Raw genomic sequence first — 24,439 nt, 5'->3', positions numbered from 1 at the left:
GACTGCAGCCTACCAGGCTCCTCCGTCCATGGGATTTTCCAGGCAAGAGTACTGGAGTGGGTAGCCAGTAGGTCATAACCGCCTAGGGAAGCTGGGAGCTAGATTGGAGAAGATATTTGAGCTGGGTCTAAAAGGATGAAGAGAGGAAGGAAACAAACTTACTTCATGCCTCATTGCCATCATTGTGCTACTCTCATAATTCTAAGGAAAATAAGACCCAGTGAGAAGTCAAGAAGGACAGAGAGGCACATGAAGAATTCAAGGCATGATCATATGCAAAACATTATTAGAGGGATTGTATTGAATCCTATTCAGAAATCAGAAAGTGGAGCTCAATATCATTTGCTTTTTTTATTTTTAGAATAAGGACGTTAAAGGCAAAAAATGAGAGTTCTGTTCCAGATCAGGTTCTTGGAAAAGGGTTCCATGCATAAGTGTGTGTGTGTGTGTGTATGTGCTCAGTTGCTCAGTCATGTCAGACTCTTACGACCCCATGGCTGTAGCCCACCAGGCTCCTTTGTCCATAGGATTCACCAGTCAAGAATACTGGAGCAGGTTGCCATTTCCTCCTCCAGGGGATCTTCTTGACCCAGGAATTGAACCCATGTCTCTTGTTCTTCCTGCATTGGCAGGCGGATTCTTTACCACTGTGCCACCTGGCAAGACCCCTCTGTGCATATAAAGTACATCCAAATGTGCTATTTTGTTATTTTCAGTCAAGATTTTAGCAAGGACCTCAGCAAGAGACAGATGTGCCATGGTTTGTTTAACTAAATCCTTTTTGGTTAAAGAAAGATGTCCTAGAACTGGAGTTCCTGGATCCACAAGCAGGTCAATTTTTAAGGCTTTCATATTTTTTGCCAAATTGCTCTCTAGAAGGACTGTAACCCTCTTGGAAACAGCATGTTGGAATCCCATTTTCCTTATACCTTCCCTAATATTAGGTGTTCTCATTTTTAAATCTGTGGCCATTTGTCAAACAAGTAGCAGTTTCTTATCGTGGCTTTAACTTAAATTTGTCTTCTTAAAAATAATATTATATTATTATATATATATATATTGTATTAATCAGGTACCTGTATTCATTTTTTTGATGAATTGCCTATTTATATTCTTGTGGCCTATATTTCTGTTGAGGCTTTGCTTTTTCCTTAATATATAAGAGCTTTTTCTATACTGTTTTAAACATCTACTTTATTTGCAAATGTTTAAATTTTTTTTTTAGTTGGTCAATGGCCTTTTAATTTTATCCATAGTAGTTTTGCTGATAGAAATGCTAATTTTTAAGTAGACAACTAGAGAGACTTTTTCCTTTATGAATTTTGAATTTATATGTGTTTGCCATCTCTAAGATTAAAAACAGTTGTATATGTGTGTGTGTATAGGATATATGTATATATCCTAGTATTTAAAGGTTTTCAGTTTTTATATTTGAATGTATAATTCATCTGGAATTCTTTTTGGCATGGTGTTTAATGTATAACTCATCTGGAATTCTTTTTGGCATGGTATTTTATAGGGAAAAAACTGATTTTTTCCCAACTGTTTAACTAGTTATACAAAAACTACTTAAAAAGTAATCCATTCTTTCTTACAGCATTGAAGTGACACCTTTATCATTTATTCAGGTCTCATATGTGTTTGGTCTCTTTCCGGGTACTCTCTTTTGTTGCATGAACAATAATTAATTATTTTAATTATTAAAAATTCACAATGGTCATGTTCTTTTGTTTTTTCCCCCTCAAATTCATACTTCATAATTGATATATCACATTCTACCAAGTTATTCCACTGACATTTTTATTGGCATTTGCCTTAAACTTCTAAATTACTTAGGAAAGCATGAACTTTTTTTCAGTAGTTTGTGGCTTTATTCAATAAGTGGTTCCTTCTGTGTATTCAGGTTTCTCAGTAAAATTTTATGACTTTTGGTTGGATCATGTTTACCATTGAGTTTATTCTCAAGTATTTTAGAGAAGTCACACTTCTCACAGCTGCTTGCTGTCCCCCACCAGGTTCTGACCACATCCGTGAGAAAGATGGTCTCTGGGCTGTCCTCGCTTGGCTCTCCATCCTAGCCACCCGCAAACAGAGTGTGGAGGACATTCTTAAAGATCACTGGCAAAAGTATGGGCGGAATTTCTTCACCAGGTAAGCCACAGCCTGGCCAGGAACAGAGGTGGTGCGGGGAAGTGAGCAGAGAGAAATCTCACGTGTACAAATTCTTTCCTGTCTTAAGTGTTAATAAAACCTCAGTTCATTCACTTCTATTCTATTCTATTCTATTCTATCTATTGGGGATCTTTAAATCTATTGGGGATTTTTAAAACAATTCAGTTGGGGTTGAGATGAAGTCAACTTTTATGTTAGCTATAAAGAACAAGGCTTAAAAATTTTAGTTAACTTATTCAAAAGAATGAATGTTTTGTCAGCCTTTTAAATGTACCTATCAGATGGGCATGATAATAGCATTGGATTTGGATTCAGAAAAATGGATTAGAATTTTATTTCTGCCCCCTAGTAGATTGGGAAGTCATTTAACCTCTTTCTGTACTCAGTTTTCTCATTTGTAGAAATGGAAATAGCAGTCTAGCTATTGAATGGATTAAATGAAATATGAGTCTGAAAGTGTTTTATAAACTCTGAGACACTGAGAATATGGAAACTTTTTCTGAAATTATGGAAACAATTATGCTTAGTAAATCAACTTTTCTGACTCATTAAAATAGGTCCCCAAAGGCTGTGTAGTTGTCAATGCCTCTTTCATTGATTCAATAAATACTGACTGTGTACCTACTTTCGGCCAGGCTCTGGGGCTTCTCAATGGACAAAATACTTGAATAGTTAGTAAGTCTTCTGTACTATACATATTTCTATTTTTAAGATGCATTAACATTTTTTCCAGTGTGCTTTTCACTAATTTCAATTTGCCTTTCCCCTAGTAAGTGTAAAAATAACAGATTTTTTCCCCTGGATCTCACTATTCTAATTATGGAAAAGAAAAATGAGAGCAAGGATATTAGATAAATTACTTATCTATAATAAATGTAAAGATATAATTTATCTGAACTTCAGTTCCCGTCTCTATAAAAATAGGTGAGTTGAGACTAGAGAATTTAAAAACTATATCACAGATTCAATGGTCCATGATCTTTGGATAGTCGAGAAAGAATTCACCCTTAAGCAACTTGGTCTCCTTAATCAGAAAACTTTTTTCGACTTTGGACAAGTTCGTTGCTATCTTCCTCCCTCAGGTTATTCTTTGGTGGAAGGTATAAGTAATATCTGCCACACAGTAGCCCTGGCAAATACAGCAAGAATCTCTACTTTCTAAGAACCAGAAAAATCTGGTAATTCAGAATAGCAGTCATGAACTCTCTAGAGCCCAGAGGATCATGAAGGCAGGATCATGTCTGTTTTTGTGCTCCATGTATCACCAAACACCTAATTCATAGCGACATTGTATAAATATGCTTTGAATAGATAAATGAGTTAACAAGTGAACAGTAGATAGAATGGACTAAGATTAGAACAGTTTGTTCAAAGAGAGGGTCACTCTTGAATCAGTTAGAAGCCTCCATCTAAAAACTATCAACATATTTTTAGTAATCTTAAATAACTGCTAACCAAGTATTACAAAGTCCTTAGAACCTGAATCTCTGGTTAGTTAAGATTCCATTCTACCCTCCATTCATTTAACAAAAGTGTTCTTTGCATGCCTTGTTTCACATCAGCTGCAAAACAGTTATCGATTAGGCAACTGAGATTCTGAGAAATGAGGCAACTTGCCCATAGTTGGACAGTTAGTAACCAATAAAGGCTGAATTCATAGCTCCTTCTGTCTGATTCCAGAGCCCAGATTCTTTCCATTATAATACCCCTCTGTGCCTAGGATTTATAGAACATTTCCCTCAAACACCCAAAGGTCACAGATGTAAAGCACAAACACCTGGTTGTAATTTTGTGCTGTTTATCATTTTAACTGGGGGAAAGAGCTGACTTCAGGATTAAGGGGACTGCTGTCCTTGATTCATGGAATCCTGGAGCCAGAATAGTTGGCCTTAATTCCCTGGTATTTCTCATGTCTCAGAGGTGTCATCTTGCACATATATATTTGTTTCTCTATTGCAAATAAATACAGACTGTGCTATCTTGAGCCTCTAAAAAATAACTCTCTCAAGAGGGTGTGTGCCACCAGGACAAGGAAAGACCCCTGTAAGAATCTTTAACCTCACAAGAAAGAAGTCAAGAACAATTCTTGGAGGAAAAATTACGGTCACAGCATTTCATTTGTAATATGCTTTGATTTTTCTCTTGGCCCATTTGCATCCACACCAGGCTGCTGTGTCAGGGTGAACACTGTGGATCAGAATCCACTCTCACTGAGAGGAGGGAGGCGTTCCAGGTGTAAAGAGTTAGGGCTTAAAAAAAGAATGAGTTAGGGCTTGGCTCCTTCATTTGGTCAGTGAAAACTTGGCCTTACTCGTGGAAGCTCCTGTGGAGACTGGAACTCTCTTTAGCCAACATCTCAGCAGCCTCAGTCAGGTCCCAGACTGGGAGCCTTCCAGCATGGATCCCAAAGAAGCTCCAGCTGTTTGGAAGAGCAGTGCCTGAGTCACGTGTGCCTTCATGCAGCCTTCTTTAGAGATAACTCTGCTTTTGTTTCTACGGGCTCCGGAGGTGGTGATTAAATGTTAGATTGCATCTCTCAAAAGCCTTTGAAGCTGCTAAGAGCTTTATTCTGTAGAAAAGCCCAAATGGGAGTTTTCTGCTCATTCAGAAGCCCCTAACCCTTTCCTGAAAACTTCCAAACGCTTCCTTTCATCCCTGGCCTGCTCCATCCCCAGAGAATGACACGCTCATATTTTTGCCAGCTTCTTCTGAAGTTAGATGTTTGGGGGGAGGGCCAAACAAATGATGCAAAAAGTGCTGATATCCGTTGGTGTGATTTGAAGTCAGCCTCAACTTTGTGATTTCCCCCAGGTATGATTATGAGGAGGTGGAAGCCGAGGGCGCAAACAAAATGATGAAGGAGTTGGAGGCCCTGATTTCTGATCGCTCCTTCGTGGGGAAACAGTTTCCAGTGGGTGACAAAGTTTACACCGTGGAAAAAATTGATAACTTTGAGTACAGCGATCCGGTGGATGGAAGCATTTCAAGAAATCAGGTAGGAACAGATGTATGTGTACATGGGAGAGAGTCCTTGGAGCTTGGTCTCTGAAATCTCAAGAGAAAAAAGAAAGTTTTCTTGGTCATTTGTCTTTTGCTGCCCTGTTTTCTCAAGTGACTTTCTGCTGAGTCACAGATGATTTGCACGGGTACTTGTAGGTAAAATGGTTTCTGCCCTAATTCTACGCTCACCCCTATGCCCTCATTCTAGGATGCTTACTCTAGACTCAAGGACTTTTACATTCTCCAGAATTCTATGTAAGAGGTCATGTCGAATGTGAGCACAGAAAAGAGCCCTAGAATCTTAAAAAGATGCAGAGCTGCTGCCTTCGATCTCAACCTCCTCCCTCTCTCTCAAGAGACTGTAGCAGAATGCCAGCATGGCATGAGAGTGATCTCTTTATAGATATTTCTGTGATCTATTCTAATTTCTAAAAAGGAAGAAAAAAACAGACAAGCCATTTGTGAACTTAGAAACGTTCACTGTTATCACCTGCAGCACATGACTTGAAGCTGACCCTAACATAGCAGTGTACATCACAGTGGAGACCCCGAAAATATCCGGATGGAGACAGAGTTGTTAGGGCTTCCCTCACTGGGTGCTGGGCACCCACGGTGCGGCCTTGTCAGCTTTTCTCCAGGCTTCTCACAAACACCCAGGCCCAGGCTCCTCTCTCTTTGGTTCTGTTGCTATTGTCACAGGATGGACTCAGAATTTAGAAACAGAGGGACTTCCCTGGTGGTCCAGTGGTTAAGACTTCACCTTCCAATGCAAGGGATGCGCATTCAATAAGATCCCACATGCCTCGTGGCCAAAAAACATAAAACAGGAACAATATTGTAACAAATTCAATAAAGACTTTAAAAATGGTCCACATTAAAAAAAAATTTTTTTAAAAGATAGAAACAGAGATGATTAAGAGGGAGATAAGACTCTGCTATAGCTTTCCAATTAGCTTTTTTTTCTGATCCAGATTTTTGGCCTGGTCCTTCTCAAGGCATCCAGCACGCTTTGAAGGAGTTGGGCTGCAGGGTTTATTTGAAGTCTCTCTTTGGAGAGCAGGTAGTGGATGGGTGAATGGAGCCTGGCCACAGTGACCCTTGGTGCCTGGAGTATCCCTTTCTCAAAATGTTGGCCCCATGGTTCTTTTTCCTTATGCCTTTTCACCATCTGGGAGAACTTTGGGTCCAGTCTGGGTGATTGTAAATGATGTCTGAGCTAATTAGAAAAAGAGAGGCCTGGGGTGGGGGTGTAGGAAAGGGGAGGGTGGAGCCCAGGGCACGGCAGAGCAGAGCAGAAGTTTTTGTGGTGAAGCCTTCTAAGAGAGAACAGACCTTTAGGAGAAGTAACCCCCAACTCTGCACTGCATCCCACGTCTGCCAGGAGTGAGGTGTGCGTGGGAGGGCCATTGGCGTGGGCACAGTCCCTGCTCTCTGCGCTCTAAGGAAGTCAGCAGCTCCACGATCTATAAGCAGAAAAACCAGGGAGGAGGGAAAATCTGAAGTAGATACAGCATCTACAATCAAGTGGAAAGAACGTAGAAGCTTCAGGTTGAGGCTGTGGGGAAGGAGACCAACTCTGGTATATGCCTAGAAAGCAAGAAATGGTAAATGGATATTAACTGTGTCCTTCCCACCTTGACTAACTGGGAAGGTCCTCTGGGGTTTTCACCTGCCGTCTCCACTGCTGAGTGGCATGATGAAACACTGGATGGGATTGGGTGACAAATAGTAGATGAGAGGTAGTATCTTTCCTTTTGGTTGATCATCAGCTTCATACAAACTTCTTTCTGTGGAAGAAATGACATACTTAGCAAGACTGAAGGGTCTTCAAGTAACTGTCTCACCCAGCCTTCTTACCTCAAGAGTCCCCATCCTTTTTCCCCTGAATCAAGATTATTGAGGACAAGAGATGCGGCCAGAGAGGGAAGAGAGAGGGCTGGGGAGAGAGAGACTGGGCTTGGCATTGCACCCACGTGGACCCTGCTTTGAATCACCAGGTGTTGGTGGAGACTGACCACTGGATCCTGCTCAATAGGTTGGAATAGCTGGCCTCAACTATTTGGGGCACCTGGCTCCCTGACCTCTTTTTGAGGCTGTCTATAAGGATTTTGCAAAGAGCCCATCCTCTGGTCCACTTGAAATTTCATCTGCTCTGGTTTCAGCCCATTCTGATCATGTTTCCCTCCTGATCTGGACATTGACTCTCTGTATCTAGCAGCTTGTTTGTTTTCTTCTTTCTTTTTATAAATTTATTTATTTTTCAGTTGGAAGATAATTGCTTTACAATGTTGTGTTGGTTTCTGCCATACATTAACATGAATCATCCATAGGTATACACATGTCCACTCCCTCTTAAACCTCCCTCTCATCTCCCACTCCATCCCACCCCTTTAGTTTGTCACAGAGCACCAGGTTTGAGCTCCCTGCATCATACAACAAATTCCCACTGGCTATCTAATTTTACATATGGTAATGTATATGTTTCCATGCTACTCTTTCAATTCGTCCCACCCTCTCCATCTACCACAGCTTATTTATTTACTTATTTATTAAGCTTCAAACTGGAATGGCTAGCCCAAATATCACAGGGAAGTGGGATGAGAAGGCCGATGTTTTGTCCGCCAGCCTCCCCAGGATCCGGTCTCCCACCTGATCCTGGAGATGCTTCTCCTCCATAAGCCAGCCCCCATTGGCTGGATGCAGTGACAGGCTGACCAAAAGCAGGCCCATGGGGCTCAACTGAGGCTGTTTCTCAAGATCCTATGATTGATCAAGTATGGATGAAGCTAGATCTCCAAATGGGCCCCTCAAAATTTTCCAGCCTTCACTCTCCCTTCTAACGCTGTTATCTTTCCCAGGGCTTGCGGCTCCTTTTTGCAGATGGTTCTCGCATCATCTTTCGACTGAGCGGCACTGGGAGCGCGGGCGCCACCATCCGACTGTACATCGACAGCTATGAGAAGGATCTTGCCAAGATCTACCAGGACCCCCAGGTAATGCCCGAGCCCTGAGCCCTGGCTGGTTCTTTCTGTTGGAGGAGGGATAGTGGTTCCATTTCACCTGCATCCTCACAGCTCATCTCTCAAATGATCCAACGGGGGGGCTCTCTTTCCTTCATGTCTCCTTCAGAAAACAAAAATAGCTATCAATTATCTGAGCATTTTATATTTGTCAAGCTCTGTTTGAAAACATTATCCAAATTGGTACACTCATTTCATTCTCAAATCTCTTATTCTTATCTATTAATATCCCTACTACAGATAAGGCAACAGAAGCTCAGAAAGGTTAAGCAATAGTTAAAAGGTTCACATGCCTGGTAAGTGGCAGATTCAAGAGAACTAAACTTTCAATCAGCCCCAGTCTGGTGCTCTGATCTGTTGGTGATTATTTGCCACTTTGCTAGGTCTCATCACCTTCCCTGGAAGAACACACACTGATTCCAGATTTGGTCCAGGGTACAGGGTAGGGAGGGCTGGGGTAGTGGGTAGGGAAAGCTAGAGTAGGGGTTAGCGAGGGAAAGGCTGTTTCATGACCCAGAAAGAAAGGTCTTTATGGGAGAGTGGACTTGCAACTTGTGTTTTGGGTTCCCAGCCCCACCCAGAGTGTCTCCAGGAGTATGTCAGAGTGAAGAGGGACTCTGGGAGCCAGGGATAATGACTTGGAGGACAGTCATCATCCTTGTTCCTTGTCTTAGGAGCTGCTCCCCAACCAGAGTTCCAGAGCCAAAACCAGTTTAGGAAGTATAGAGGTGGGTTAGCCCCTTGGCAGCTCACAACACACACTGTGCCTTAAAGCTCTGAGTGGACTTGCAGTACAGATGCCTGTTTAAATAGTGTTCACCATGCCTGTTTTCCCACAAAGCTTTTTCCTTCTAACACCTGATTAGAATCCTGTGAAATTCATTTGAAAACCCCTGGCATAGTGCTTTTGAGCATCCATTTTGGAATTAGATCTTGTTTTAAATTCAGTTCTTGCCAGTTAATACCTGTGTGTCCTTGGGTAAGTCTTTTTAATGTTCTGAGCTTTGGTTTCTTTGTCTGTAAAATGGCAGAATGCAACTTACCTCAATGTTATAGGAATTTAAGGAGATAATGAATGCAAAGTTCAGAATATTGTGGCTGACATATGGGATTAGCTTTTGAGAAAAAGTGGCTCTTACAGTTGTTTTTACTACAAAAAGAGAGAAATGGAAGGATCCTTCACTTTCTCAGATTTTCCAGTGGCCGGGCACCAGTTTTGGTTATTGCCACATCCCTGTGGTGTTGAGACATCCCTAAAACTAAAATCAAAAACAATGGTATCTACCTTGTAGACCCACAGAATAATAGAGCAAGAGCAAGAAAGGAAGTTGTGCTTCTCTGTCTTAATACCTGACACATGGCAGGTACAAAGAATGAATGAAAGATGTTTCATCTGAACTGTAGTCCTTAGGAGATGGGAGGGCATTGAAGGATGTAGGGTGCCCACATGCCCAGGGGCACCTTCTTTCCAGGTGGGGACTTGCCTTCTCCTACTCTGGAGCTGCTGGCACTCAGCCTCAGCACTTCACTGGGGCTGTTGGAGCCTCCAGGGGAGTGGCAAGTGGTATGTGAACCTGTGCAGTGGTTCTCCAGCTTTCTTCTAGGTGTAATGAGTTGGTGGAGATTTAGGTGAGGGAAAGCAACAGTGGGCAATAGAACATGAACTACTCTTGGCTTTGCCCTTGAATCACCAGGTCAACTCACTTCACTTCTTTGGGTATCAGTTTCCTCATCTATAAAATGAGCAGTTCAACTAGATACATAGTTTTCTTTTTTCATATTAAAAATATTTATTTATCTAAGCAACAGCAGAATTCATTTTTTTTTTAACTTAAGTGAGAAGTTGGAGAAGAAAATGGCAACCCACTCCAGTACTCTTGCCTGGAGAATTCTGTTGACAGAGAAGCCTGGTGGGCTACAGTCCTCAGGGTCGCAAAGAGTCGGACATGACCAAGCAACTAACTTTCACTTTTTTTTTCAAGTGAGAAGTAGGTGGGGGTGGTGATGTTGTTGTGTTTTGGAACGATATTTTTGGGTAGAGTGTGGGAAACAAATTGGAGGATGCAGAAGCTGATGTGGAAGCACAGTTGTTCCAGGTAAAAGGGAGGGCTTGGTTTAGCGAGAGCTCTGGCACTGGGATTGGGAGAACTGGGTGACCTAGAAGGTTGGTCACTTAGGATGCTGGGGGTTCAACAATGGGAATATGAGAGCAAGAGGTGTCAAGATCAACTCTTAAAAGTTTATTTGCTAAATACGATAGACTGTGGTGTCACATTGTTGAAACAGGGAATGCTGGAACTAGGTTTCTTTTGTGGGGAAAGAACCATGTCTTTGTTTTTAGACTTAGAGAGTTTGAGGAGCCTTGGGGATATCAGAGTACACAGATGAGGGTTTGGAGCTCAGAGGCCAAGTCAGGGCTGGAGCTCTGGATCTGTCTCTAGAGAAAGTGATAGCAAAGACTGTTCTCTTTGTGTCTCCCTCAGGTCATGTTGGCCCCCCTTATTTCCATTGCCCTGAAGGTGTCCCAGCTCCAGGAAAAGACGGGACGCACGGCACCCACTGTCATCACCTAAGAAGACAGGCCAGATGTGGTACGTCCCTCCACCCCAGGCCCTCCGAGTCATCTGATTGAAGAGCACAGACAGAAACAAAGCGTATTCACCCAGGCTTTTTAGGATTTGGTTTTTCCACTAACAAGTTGTTGACAAATGGTACTATTCCAAGGCTCTGCCAATTGATATGCCTGCAGGAGCCATGTGGGGAAGAGAAAGGAAAGAACCCAGGCGCTTATGCTGCTGTCGGTTCCTTTTCGTGCCCTTGTGCGCTGCTGCTGTGTGGGTGTTTGTCTCCTTAGCACCGGGTCCTGTTTACACTACACTGGAAGATGGAGGTTGAGCATCAGTTTATGAGGCCAATGTCCATCCTTAGGATCTGCCCCATGATATGACAGTGAGAATTCCTTTCTCCTTGGTGAGCCTTTCCCTCATTTAATGTTTACATGTCACCTAGCAAAACGCAGTTTCTGGTGCCTTCTCTCCAATCAGCTCTTTCTTCAGAGTGAGACGTACTTGTCTACAGATTTCTCTCATTTTGCAGCATAGTCCCATTCACACAAGTATTTTGGGATATTAAAGCAAAATAAGGTACCATGTCTTGGTGTGTCTTTTTTCTTACAAAATGCTCTTTTGATTTCAGAAAGAAACCAGATTTTTTTTTTTTTTTTTAAGAGGGGGAGGGTGGTATTGTATTTTGTTTGGATGTCCTAGCTAGGGAAAAAATGTTCTCTGCGCTAGGTTTAAAATTAGACTCAAGAACTGTAATTTCAAATCTTAGCAGGGTCAACCAAACCCTGACTCCTTCCGTGGCGGATAAATTAAGCTCAACATGGTTAACTTGGAACAAGGGGAAGGAAGAGAGTGTTCAGGAGATCTTAAATAGCAAAGACTGCCTCGTGCCCTGGGTGCAGAGATGCCACGCTGCCTGTTGAGGGGACAGGCAGAACTCTCGGAATCTCAGAGCAGGATTACCAGCATTTGGCTGGAAATCTTGAGCTTATTGGCATCTTATTCCTCTTAGAACATTTACATTCAGCCCCTGAGTGCAACTCAGTAGTTAAAAGCATAGTTTTGGGAGCCAACAGACCTGAGTTTGAATCTCACTTGAAACCTTGAATGACCTTTGAGTATCATTCTCCTTATCTTTAAAATGGGCTCGAAACCTAGTTCTAACTTTGCAGGCCACTGAGAGCGTAAACAGTGGATCTGTGAAAAGCTGGGGCAGGGTGTCTCATTCACAGTAGGTTGTCCAACAAGTGGGAACTAGGATTGTGCCTACACTATTCTTTCTAGACTTTAAAGTATAGGGAAAACATAAACTATAATCGAAATATTTGAAATGCATTTTGTGGTCTGGAAGACACTTCTCGCAAAGCCACCTTGCTGTACGGAGAGCAAGAGAGGCAGCCCAGCTCTGCACCCCTGCCCCACCCAGGGTGGAATTCCCATCCCAGGCAGCAGGGCCTTTACCTGGGGTGAGATTTCCAGTGTTACCATTTAACAAGGGTGTCCAGCTCAGCAAACAGAACTGAGCTTTGATAATGATGAGATGGAGAGGAGTAATTATTGAACATCAATTAATTCTACTCCAGGCACTGTACTCAGTGCTTTCCATATACTCTGTAAGTGCTGCCAATAACCCTACTATGTAAGTACTTTAAATTTTCCCACTTTACAGGTGAGGTTCAGCTGTTGTCCAAGCTCACACCACTGGAGAAGCATGGCATGGTCCCAGGCAGGGAAGCCTCTGGTACTGACTGGCTACTTCTGAACTACTTCTAACAGGTGGAAGAAAAGCATGCAAATGCCCCCATGTTTTACTTATTAAAAGGTTTCGCTGTGTGCCTTGGGTGCCAGAGACTGTTAGTTTTGGCGTTGTTGCCTAGCACCCCCACACCCACCCCCGCTCCCCGATCTTGAAACGTGAGTGTATCAGTCAGCCAGGAAACACACACTGCCCCATTGAGTGTGAGATGCCTTGGGAAGGAAAGGATGTGTGACACATAGTTACTGCCCTCCAGCTGCCTTGGAGACAGGCTGGGGGAATGAAGTCCCACACAGAGAGAAGGCTGTGTAGGATAAGTGCCTTAGGGATTGTGTAGGCAACACAGGCTGTTAGAACCAAAGTTTCCAAGTGCCTAGACACTGGGCTAGATGCTTTCTAGTAACCCTCCAAGTGAGACATGCTTGTGCCCCTTTAGAGCTGAGACAACTGTAGCTCAACGGAAGCTTAAGTAATCTGCCCCAGGTTTTCAGATACCATGTGGCAGAAGTGGAATATTGAGCCCGAGTCTTGCTCGCTTTCCATGAGCCTTTTTTGCCTCCCCATCTGTTGAATCAGCTGCAGACAGTTCAGGCCTGTGGCCCCTGGAACAGTTTCAAGAATTTCTTCCTCATCCTTGATCATAATTTAGCTGCTTTCCCTAATCCACTTGGCTGCAGCTTTGGGAGCTGAGGGCTCAAGGGGGAAAGAGGAAGGTGGCCGGGGCCACGAGGCAGTGGGAGTGGGCAGGGATATGGGCTGCCCTTCCTCCCTCTGTGGCTTCCAGAGAGACACCCCCACACATGTGCCCCCAGGAGTGCCAAGAGACGGAGCCCTGAGAGACTGTCCAGCAGCGCACAGCCAAGCTTCCCCGCCCCCAGGACCGATGCGGTCTGTGAGTCAGCCCTGTTTTCTTTGGGGCATGGTGAGGATTGCAGTGAGAAAACTGGGTTTGAACTGTCTGGGGCCCAACTCTGAAATTTCACTTTTCCCCTCCCTCTTGACATTTAGCTCTCATCTCAGAAAAGCAGATTCCTGTTCAGAGATGTTCCTCAGGCCCAGGAAATGGCCAGGCTTTCAGGGGGTGGGCCCTACCTCCTGGAGAATGACAGCAAAGACCGAGTTCCCAGCAGTGCCAGCGAGGCCAGCTCTGGGGCCTGGGTCCCTCTGCCTCCTCGGCCCCAGAGTTCATCCATGCTGCTTCTGCTGCATTTCCTGTTGACTTATCAGACAGAAATTGACCTACTGTGTAAGAATCTTCCAGAAAACATAATGTATGAGAGATATACCCTCATGTTTGTCTGTTCTGAACCCGCAGCAAGAGGAGATGGATATAAGAGACAGCAGCTATCATGCACAGAATCATTGTATCCTACCTGGGTTACAACAGAGGACCCCTCATGGCCTCTTGCCTTCATCTTGTCCCTTCTCATCCAGCATTTTCATCACCATTAAATGTTTTTCAAATGCTGAAGTCCCAGTGCATTTGAGTGGCCTACAAGATTATGCAAACCTGCCTGCCACTTACCCCCCGACCCCCCACCCTTCATTTGACTTCTTTCTGATGTTGGATGCTTCAGGAATGAAACCACCTGCTGTTCTCTGGAAATGCTGTGCTGTCTTGCCTCCAGGCCTTCAGACCTGCTTTTTTTTGCCTGCATTATCTTCCTCCGCCACCCTCCTCTCCCCCATATTCCCCACCTACTACTCCTTCCTCAGGCTTCGATTTAAATACCATCTTCTTCAAGAAGTTTTTCCTGGGCTTGGGAGCTTTTTCTAGTGTTCCTGCAGCAGCACTGTCTTCATGGCACTTATCATACCCTATGCTAATGGCCTGTATACCTTCCATTTCTCCTACTGTCCTGGAAACCCCGGAAGGCAGGGACTGCCTTTTTCACCAGTGTTCGGCCCAAATGATAGAGAATCTGCCTGCAATGTGGGAGACCCAGGTTAGATCCCTGGGTCGGGAAGATCCACTGGAGATGGGAATGGCTACCCACAACAGTTTTTTTGTCTGGAGGATCCCATGGACAGAGGAGCCCGGCGGGCTACAAAGTTGGTGAGTTGACCAACTTTGACAGTTAGTGACTGGCTCACCAAGAACTCATAAAGTTTTAGAGGCTGCAGGTGAGAAGTACCCAGGACAGAGGGTCAGCATGGACCCTGGTAGGGGATGGGAAATATATCATGGTCACTTTGAATAAAACTAGATTTACATGTTTTGGAGGAGGAAATAGCAACTCACTCCAGCAACTCACTCCAGTATTCCTGCCTGGAAAATCCAAAGGACAGAGGAGCCTGGCAGGCTACAGTCACGGGTTCACAAAGAGTCAGACATGACCAAAGTGACATCACACACACAGATTTACGTGTTAAAAGTATTTTATCTCCATTGCTACAAAAGTTAGTTATGGGGACTTATAAGACGCCGTGCTCCTGATTCAGGGACCTGGATTCAGTCCCTGATCAGGGAGCTAGATTCCACCTTCAGCAGCAAAGACCTGGTGTAGCCAAATAAATTTTCTTTAAAAAAGTTAATTGCAGGTGTAACTGAAGGAGGGTTCTATTAATACCAATGTAGCCTGAAAATAGAAAGGAGTCATTTTTCTTTAAGGAGTAGACTCGACAAAGGCAGGCGCAAGACCAAACTCCCCCAACCTCCCAGCAAGTTCTTAGAAGGGAAGCCATGATGGGAACAGGCACGCAGCTGGCCCTGGGCCTCACGCTGGCAGGCACACAGCGTGTACTTCTGGGAGACTGAGTGACTCTCCTCCATTTCTATTATGAGAAGCAAGAAGCAGTCCCACAAACTTGACATGTCATTATCCAAAAGAAGGGAGGTTACTGCCAGCAAGAGTATGTCTCATGTCTGTCTGTTGGTCCTGTGGGAAGTTTTGAGGGCTTTGGCTCTGTTTTTACCAAATGTGAAAACTGTACCTAAATACATTAAGTTGGATTTGTGGGTGAAGGATAATAACTATTTTTCCCAAAGCATGTCTTTCATGATTCAGAGTGCCACTCTCCAGTTGACAGAAGGGCTAGTCAAGAGTACCAATCATTTGCTTTTCATGGCAGCTTTGTTTCATAAACACTCTGTCTCATAAAAGCTCGGTCTCCATTGGTTTCTGACTTCATTTCTGTACTTTAATAGAGAGCTATTATTATTCCAGATAAAGAAATGGAAACTTTGAGAGTTCTCGTGCCCTGTGCAGAGTCTCACAATCACAATGAAGGAGAAAGCTGGTGCACCATCTCCACCCACCCTTGGTGTCTGGGATGCTCTCTTTGGTTTACCACTGCTGTGTAACAAAGCCCCAAAGCTAGTGGTGTTAAACTGGCATGGACAGCAAGGAGATCAAACCAGTCAATCTGAAAGGAAAGCGACCCTGAATATTTATTGAAAGAACTGTTGCTGAAGCTGAAGCTGCAATACTTTGGCCACCTGATACAAAGAGCCAACTCATTGGAAAAGACCCCAATGCTGGGAAAGATTGAAGGCAAAAGGAGAAGGGGCCACAGAGGATGAGATGATCAGATAGCATCACTGACTCAATGGACATGAATTTGAGCAAACACTGGGAGATAGTGAAGAACAGGGGAGCCTGGTCTACTACAGTTCATAGCGTCACACAGAGTTGCACATGACTTAGTGATGGAACAACAACAAGGCTCACAGATTCTGGGGGTCAGGAAAGCAGACAGGGTACAGAGGAGATAGTTTATCTCTGCTCCACCGAGTCTGAGCCCTCACCCGGGAAGGCTGGAGCAGCTAGGAATGACTCATGGGCTAGGGGCAGGAATCATCCAGAGCCTCTCAGACTTGAAGGCTGGGTTCAGCTGGGAATGTCGGCAGCTTGGCCTACACACCATCTCTGTATAGCTTGCTTTCCTCACAATCTGGTGCTGGCTTCCAGAGGATGCTGCTCGAGAGCAGATGTGTCACGAGAGCTGGGCAGAAGCTGGGTCTCCTTTCGTACCCAGCTTCAGGAGTCAGGCAGCATCACTTCTGCTACATCCAACTGGTGATGACCCACTCACTCAGGCCAGCCCAGATTCTAGGGATGGGGCATCACACCTACCTCTTCTTGGAGGAGGGGCAAGGTCATGTTGCATGTGGCTGGAAGCTCTATAGCTATCTTCTGGAAGACACAGTCTGTCACAATGCTGGGATTAGTATTTTCCCCCACTAAAAATACCATTCTGAGTCAGATGGGCAGGAGAATGAATTTAATCTTGAAATTATTTTTGCTGAGAGCATCCATTTGTCAATTTTCCAAGTATAGACATGTGCTATTGTTCCATGTTCCCAGGCCCATGGCGGACACATTGTACATCTAATCAACTGCAGTACTATTTCTACTAAGTCCAGATAGGGCCCCAGACACCTCAATACAATGCACTGGACAAGAAATATGTATCAGTGGTAGTGAGAATGTCACTGAAAACTTATTCGCTACTTCTGAGGAATATACAAATGTTTAACTAACATGTGTGGGTATGAAAGCCTTTTTGAATATAGACCAGTCAATCTGTCAATTGACGCCCAATATGGAGAAAATTAGTAGTTACTGCTGAATGAGACTACTCCAAAATCATGACTGCAAAACATATTAGTCAAATAATTGTGCTGATGTTTTTTAAACTCAGTAGTGAATTAAAGTTTGATTTCACTAATTTAAGATCATGGTCCCAGCTATTTTCTACACTTTGGCTTTTTCCATCTGCCACTTTTTTTTCCATCTGCCATTTTGAGGCTTCACCTGTAGGAGTCTTCTGAATCTGACTCCACAACAGTATTGTCAAATAGGTAGATTTGCAGTAAACATGACATACAGCAATCAGATTATTTCCCCAAATTGTGTAAGTCACTACTACTTATATATTTTGACCACCTTTTCAGTACCAGATACCATTTAATCACCTTATATACGCCATATCATTGAATCCTTATCAGAATCCTAAAGGTGAGCATTCATTATTAGCTCTAGCTTTTGTAGGGCTTCCCTGGTGGGTCAGACAGTAAAGAATCTGCCTGTAATGCAGGAGACCCAGGTTCGATCCCTGGGTCAGGAAAATCCCCTGATGAAGGGAATGGCTACCCACTCCAGTATTCTCGCCTGGAGAATTCCAGGGACAGAAGAGCCTGGCCGGCTACGGTCCATGGGATTGCAAAGAGTCAGACACAACTGAAGCAATTTAGCACACACAGATGTAATGCATTTAATAGCTATATTGAGCCCATGCTATGTGCCGGCCACCGCTCTATACTAGAGATCACGTGCTGGTCAAGAACAAAGTCATTAAACCAACAATGACAATTCCCCACGACAGGCACTAGGGGAAGGTATATGTGCATGCAGAGCAGTGGGAATGGTGGGTCCAGGGTGCCTGCACACGGCACACAGCCCAGGGCCAGAATCAGCTTCCACCCAGAGCTGTTAGCAAAATACATCTCCATATGTGAGCTCACGGGGCCCACTGTCTCCCTCCGTGACACCTTGAGTGTCTGGCTCAGGAGCATGCCATGGCTGTGGTTATTCTCCTGGTCTGTCAGGGCTGTCAAGGTCCTGCCTTTGTCTCTTAGGACAGCGGATGGGTATGTAGCAAAGGGCAAATTTGCCTGCTCACTCCCTTAGTGTTCCTGGACTGCTAGTGGTTTTATTTCCTTCACAGAGATGCTGTGTTGGACCTGTTTCTCTAAGTCAGATATTTATTTGAAGGACTTCCTGGTGGCTCAGACAGTAAAGAATTTGCCTGTAATGCAGGAGACCCAGGTTCGATCCCTGGGTCAGGAAAATCCCCTGATGAAGGGAATGGCTACACACTCCAGTATTCTTGCCTGGAGAAGTCCATGGACAGAGGAGCCTGGTGGGTTGCAAAGAGTCGACATGACCGGGTAACAAACACTCTAAGAACTCAGCGCTACCATTCTATGGTTGCCAGCCTCACTGCCCCGGGCCATGGTGTGGGAAGGAATTCAGGTTTCTGGAGCCCTCTCATGCACTTCTCAATTTGGGGTGGAGTCATGAGAGCCTCCCACACCTACTCTCTGACTCGGGCCTGTCAGCAAGAGGGCACAGGTGCTCTGTGTTAGGAGGTACCCAGGCTCCACAGGCCACATCACCTCCCCATGAGATGTCACAGACTGGGATGAAGACCAACCCAGAGCCTGTCCTGGTTCTCATCTCCTTTTCTCCTGTTCCCTCTGTCCTGGTCCAGGAATGCAGGGTCAGGGCAAACTGAGAAGGCATAGTGGATGTGGGGTCATGCCAGAACATAGGCTCTCAAAGCCAGGCTGGGCCTAAAAGATGGAGAAAAATTGTCTCTGGGGGGCAGCATAACTACAGGAAACCCCAAGCTAGGTTGAGAAGGAGACTGGAGTTCCAAGTCTAAGAAATGATGCAAATATCAAGGCTATGGTGGGTTCGGTTCAGCAATAGGTAGGAAGAGGAATCATGAGGACAGAAGTTAGGAAGGCCAGAGCAGATGGGGAAGGGGTCAGGAAGGGATCAGGAATGCCCTGGTGGCCACCGGTCAGCTAAAGGTCCATGTGGTCATCACAGGGAAAAAGATGGCTGAAAACCTCAGCAAGGGACTGTGAACAAACACATACTCGGCAGAAATTTTCTCTAAGTGCATCCTAGATTAAGGATCTCTAGAAAAGTGTGTGTTCGTTTTCTTCAGGTACTCCCCAAGGTTTGAGTTGTTTGGAATTGCTTTAAAGTTGAAGATTTCAGGACCATGCACACAGAATGAATTTCAACCCCAAACCCATGAGAAGACTCGTATCTATATACTCTTGAAGGTGATGGCTTTTTTTCTAGCTAGAGGCAAATCAAGACACAAATGCTTTCTTATTATCTCTCCTTGATGATGGGTACATTTTTTCCCCCAGTCGATAATTTCACGATTTACTGAGATTCCCAACTTTATGTGGGGTGTGGGCAGGGGTAGGAAAGTTCTCAGTTCTAAGCCCATCTCATTTAGACCTAAGACTCTCTCTTCTTTTAGGGCTGTTAAAATGTAAGTTTCTTGGTTACCTAAGACTGGAAGAACTTCCAAGGGAAAGTAGCTTCATCTACTCAATGCTCCATTCTTCAATTTCCTCCTTGTCTTTGCCTCCTAAAGATTTTCTCATACTTTCTCACAAGTTCTACTCTGCGTTTGAAAGGATCTTTGTGGGACTTCCCTGGTGGTCTGGTGGCTAAGACTCTGTGCTCCCAATGCAGGGGCCCTGGGTTTGATCCCTGCCCAGGGAACTAGATCCCACATCTAATGAGTTTTCATTGAAACTAAGACCTAGCTCAGACAAATAAATAAATAAAAAGAAAATACATATTTAAAAAATAAATAAATAAAAGGATCTTTGCTATGGTTTATTGAGCATTTCTAGATAATTTCTATGTTGTAGGCAAAGTTTTAGTTTGCCTAGAATCTGAAGTCCTTTCTGCCTCTACCCCTTTATTTCCATTTCAGTCTTATAATAGCCAGTGTGGTCTTTTAAGAAATAAATCTTATCTTGTTTTTCACTTGCACACAGCCTATCAGTGGTTTCTTACAGCTTTTTGTTAATTATGATGGTATTTTGTCAATGTTTTTATATATCCCACATTTTCCCCCACTTTTCTTCTATAAGCAGTACCATTTTCTTGGGGGAGTCTCCTCCCATATTCCATATAGCTCCAAGGCTATCAGTCATGATGCCTCCCTATCTCCTTTCTTCACCCTCCACCCTCATTCTAGCTACAGTGGTAGAAATGTGACCCAGGTTAGGCTAATCATTGCCCTGCCTCCCAGTGGACAAAGTGATAGGTCTAATGGATCCAGTGGTCTGGCGTGTGACCAAAGCTGAGCCAACTGTCTTTCCCTGATTTTTCTTTTCAAAATGGAGATGGAGGGATAACTTTCTCTTCCTTTTGGATTGTAAGTTATAAAGATATAGGTAGGTATGGTGAATATCAGTTACTATTTTCCTACCAGATTGACAGAATATGTCACTGCAGGAGAAAATTAGGCCAACTAGCAAGAAATGCAGAAACAAGCAAAGACAATGAACTCATTGAAAAGAAAGTCTTGATAATACTATTTGAATTCCTGGATCCAGCCATACCTGAAGTTTTAATGCCAGACTTCCCAAATATATGAACCAAAAAGTTGCCTTTTCAGCTTAAACTAATTTGCATTAAGTCTTTGTCATATGTAACAAAAAGAGATTTGGCCAATATAAAGCCAAATCCTTCTCATGACATTCTAGGGCCCTGTGTGATTTGGTTGTTGCCTATTTCTGTCTGCAATCTCACTTCACACCACTTTCTTTCTCTTTCTCTCTCTCTCTCTCTCCATCAGTACAGAGCTTCTAGTTCTTCAAATGTACCAGGCTTCTTCCTGTGTCAGGGCCTTCACACATGTTCTCCCAAATCACTTTGCTGGCTAATTCCTACAGATCCTTCAGGTGTCTGCATATAGATTATATCCTTAGGCAAGGCTTTCCTGACTAATTGACCAGGCCAGAGTCCTCCTCTCCCCTTCTACACTGTATACTCCTACAGCATCCTGTGCTTTTCCTTCTAAACACTCATCACAGTAATAATGTATAAATTCCTCACTTACAATAGGACAATTCCTTGTTTATAGCTCAGCCTCTCCACTAAACTATAAAATTCGTGAAGTTAGGGACCATTTGCCTTGATACACTGATTACGTATTCAGGGCCAACCACAATGCTTGGCACAAATTAGGGATGCTAAATATTTGTTTGGCTTCTCTGGTGGCTCAGCTGGTAAAGAATCCACCTGCAATGTGGGAGACCTGGGTTTGATCCCTGGGTTGGGAAGATTCCCTGGAGAAGGGAATGGCTACTCACTCCAGTATTCTGGCCTGGAGAATTCCATGGGGTCACAGAGAGTCAGACAAGACTGAGCAACTTTCACTCACTCAAAGATTTGTTGAATTTTTTAAAAATGAAACAAATGGGCCAGCTTTTGACTTGGAAGCCCATACTTTCCATCTCTGTGGGCTTTATGAACTAATAAATAAACATTGGCAGTCCAGATTTGTAATGTGACCACAGAAGTCTCCCTGGGGAAGCAGAGAAACTAATGTATAATTTAGTCAGGTATTCTGAGCTGGATTTCTGCCTGGCCAGACCAGATGGACTCCCAGGAGATGGCAGTATTGTACAGTCTCTGACTCACCAAGCCTCCCAAACTCACTTCTCTGAGGCCCTGGGAGCCACCAAGCTTGGCCTTGACACCTTCTGCCCCAGAAGCCAAAGTTCCTGAGCCTTTGAAAGCAACTCAGAAGCAGAGCCTTTGTTTCAGTAACTGGCAGTCTCCTGATTCAAGATAAACAATCCCTGATGGATCCACTAATCTGGTTTGTGTCCTCTGTTCAAGAATCCATCTTTCTCAGAGTGGCTCTAAGGCTGCCTTTATGTTCCACAATCTCAGGTCACAGAGTCGGTACCTCTTGAGGCTGTGGAAGATTCTCCCTTCTGCTGCTACTGCTAAGTCACTTCAGTCGTGCCCGACTCTGTGACCCCAGAGACGGCAGCCCACCAGGCTCCCCAGTCCCTGGGATTCTTCAGGCAAGAACACTGGAGTGGGTTGCCATTTCCTTCTCCAATGCATGAAAGTGAAAACTGAAAGTGAAGTCACTCAGTCATGTCCAACTCTTAGCGACCCCATGGACTGCAGCCCACCAGGCTCCTCCATCCATGGGATTTTCCAGGCAAGAGTACTGGAGTGGGGCTCCATTGCCTTCTCCTAATTTCTCTCAATTCCAGAGGCTGCTACTGAAGGAGTAAAATAACACAGCTACCAACATGGACCCACAGGTGGACAATCCTCTGTTCACTTATTGGGTGACTCAGGACACACACATCACCTTCTCTCAAGGAGACAGTAGTAATATCTCCTTCTCAGGCTTGTGCGGGTGATGGAGCCAGCAGTGTGGGGACTGCCTGGAGCATAGTCAGTGGTCAGTGAACATCAGTTCCTCTTCTTTCTCCTCCTCTGCCTCCCAGTCGCATCACCATGGGGTGGCCATGTGCGCCGGAAAAAAAGGCGAGAAGGCCTCCTCAGCAGGTTTTTACTGGCAAATGTCTAAAAACACCAAGCTTCTTGACTTCCCCCCAAGCACCTACCTATCCCCAATGTGACAGTAAAGTCAGATTAGTAAGTACCCCTGGACACTGGAACATGCCCCCGTCAGATAATCCATATCACTGGTCCTATCCAGGTGAGCCTTGCTTCTGCTGCTCGCTGCCGTAGGAAACCAGGTGCTCCTGGGAATCCTGAGATCCACCCTGGCCCACAGGCCTTGGCTCCCTTTCAGTTCATTTCTTTCTTTTGTGGTGGAGCATCTGGGCCATAGCACTGGAAGTGTTTTGGCCCTGATGCTGGGGCCCTTATCTCCATGCTGTGCGAGCGCCATTCCTGCCATGTCAGAACCCATTAGAGGCCACTTTGCTGAGGCTTTTGAAGGAGTAATCGGTTTGTAGAGGGAAGGGGCTGTGCCAAGCCAGGCCAGATGGAGTAAGTAATGAAGGCCCCAGATTAATCTCACTTGTCTCTTTTTTCTTTTTTCTAATATGAAGGCTCAACCCAAGAGCTTGGCAGTCTCAAGACAAATTATACTTGTCAGCTTCAAAGCATAAGTTCCCTTCCAAGTCAGAATGTTTGCACTTTCCCTCTCTCTCTCCCTGTCTCCTTTTCCTCTCTCTTAAAATAAAAAACTGGAGTAAAAAATGGGGCGCATATGAAATGTTGTGACATTTTTGTATCATTGTAATAATAAAAGCATCTATTGAGCATTTAACTACGTAGTAGGCAACATACCGCATCCTCTACGTGCATTCCACTCATTTATTTCTCACCATAACCCTATAAAATAGGAATAGATTAGTATCCCCATTTTATAGATTAGGAAACCAAGGTTCAGAGAGGATGACAGACTTAAAGTCTTAGTTAGGGAACTGTGGAGCAAGGACTCAAACGTAGGGTTGTGTTAGTCCAACCACTACACTTTACACACTCTTTAGTCTTAAGAGCTGCTAATCTCTCTTGTGTAAGTCTTTGTCTGAAGGGAGAGCTTAGCTCTGAAGCCAAGAACATAGTTTCCTGCCCATTTCCATTGTTAAAAACTCTAGAAAAAATGGTACTGTTGAAGCTATTTGCAGGACAGGCCTGAGATGAAGACACAGAGAAAGGACTTGTGGACCCAGGGGGGAAAGAGGGGGTGGGACAAACTGAGAGAGTAGCATTGGAATATCGGCATTACCATATGTAAAATAGATAGCTAGTGGGAAGTTGCTGTATAGCCCAGGACGCTCAGCCCAGGACTCTATGATGACCGAGAGGGCTGGGTGGGGCATCAGATCAGATCAGTCGCTCAGTCGTGTCCGACTCTTTGCGACCCCATGAATCGCAGCACGCCAGGCCTCCCTGTCCATCACCAACTCCCAGAGTTCACTCAGACTCACGTCCATCGAGTCAGTGAGGAAGTTTCAAGAGGGAGGGGGTGTATGTATACTCATGGCTGATGCACGTTGTTGTATGGCAGAATCCAACACAACATTGTAAAGCAATTACCCTCCAATTAAAAATAAATTAAAAAACTCTTCCTGGAGTCTTGGGCTGAAAGTAAGATATGACAACTGGTTTCCCAAAGAAGCATTTCCTGAGGTATGCATTATGGAATCCTAGTCTTTGACATATATGGGAACACAGATCCTGTGACTAAATAAATTTGGGAACCACTACTTATATCAGTCTCTCCTAGAGTCACAAGGCATGTGAGCAGGCAAGAAGTCCTGAAAGTAAGAAACCTTGAAGAACTTTGTTTTGCTCACTTGTTTCCCCAAATTATTTGGCCCAGTTAGTTTCTCAAGGCATACCTAGAAAGAAGGCATACAGATGGCCAAAAAACAC

The 24,439-nt window shown here is 44.3% G+C and overlaps 1 protein-coding gene across 2 annotated transcripts in view; it reads left to right on the top strand.

Annotated features, from left to right (window-relative positions):
• The window catches only part of PGM1 (phosphoglucomutase 1), a 67,577-nt gene extending 56,234 nt beyond the window's left edge, over positions 1–11,343 (top strand). For both annotated transcript variants that reach the window (XM_061411728.1, XM_061411727.1), the window contains exons 8-11: positions 2,016–2,151; positions 4,984–5,167; positions 8,031–8,165; positions 10,676–11,343. In XM_061411728.1, coding sequence (XP_061267712.1) covers positions 2,016–2,151; positions 4,984–5,167; positions 8,031–8,165; positions 10,676–10,765 — 545 coding nt within the window. In that variant the 3' untranslated portion in view covers positions 10,766–11,343. The remainder of the gene's footprint in view (positions 1–2,015; positions 2,152–4,983; positions 5,168–8,030; positions 8,166–10,675) is intronic.
• Positions 11,344–24,439: the final 13,096 nt, after the last annotated feature.

The sequence above is a fragment of the Bos javanicus genome, chromosome 3, assembly GCF_032452875.1.
Source record: "Bos javanicus breed banteng chromosome 3, ARS-OSU_banteng_1.0, whole genome shotgun sequence".
In the NCBI taxonomy this organism is placed as follows: domain Eukaryota; kingdom Metazoa; phylum Chordata; class Mammalia; order Artiodactyla; family Bovidae; genus Bos; species Bos javanicus.
The sequence above is the reverse complement of the archived record's forward strand: the minus strand, read 5'-3'. Positions and strand labels throughout refer to the sequence as shown.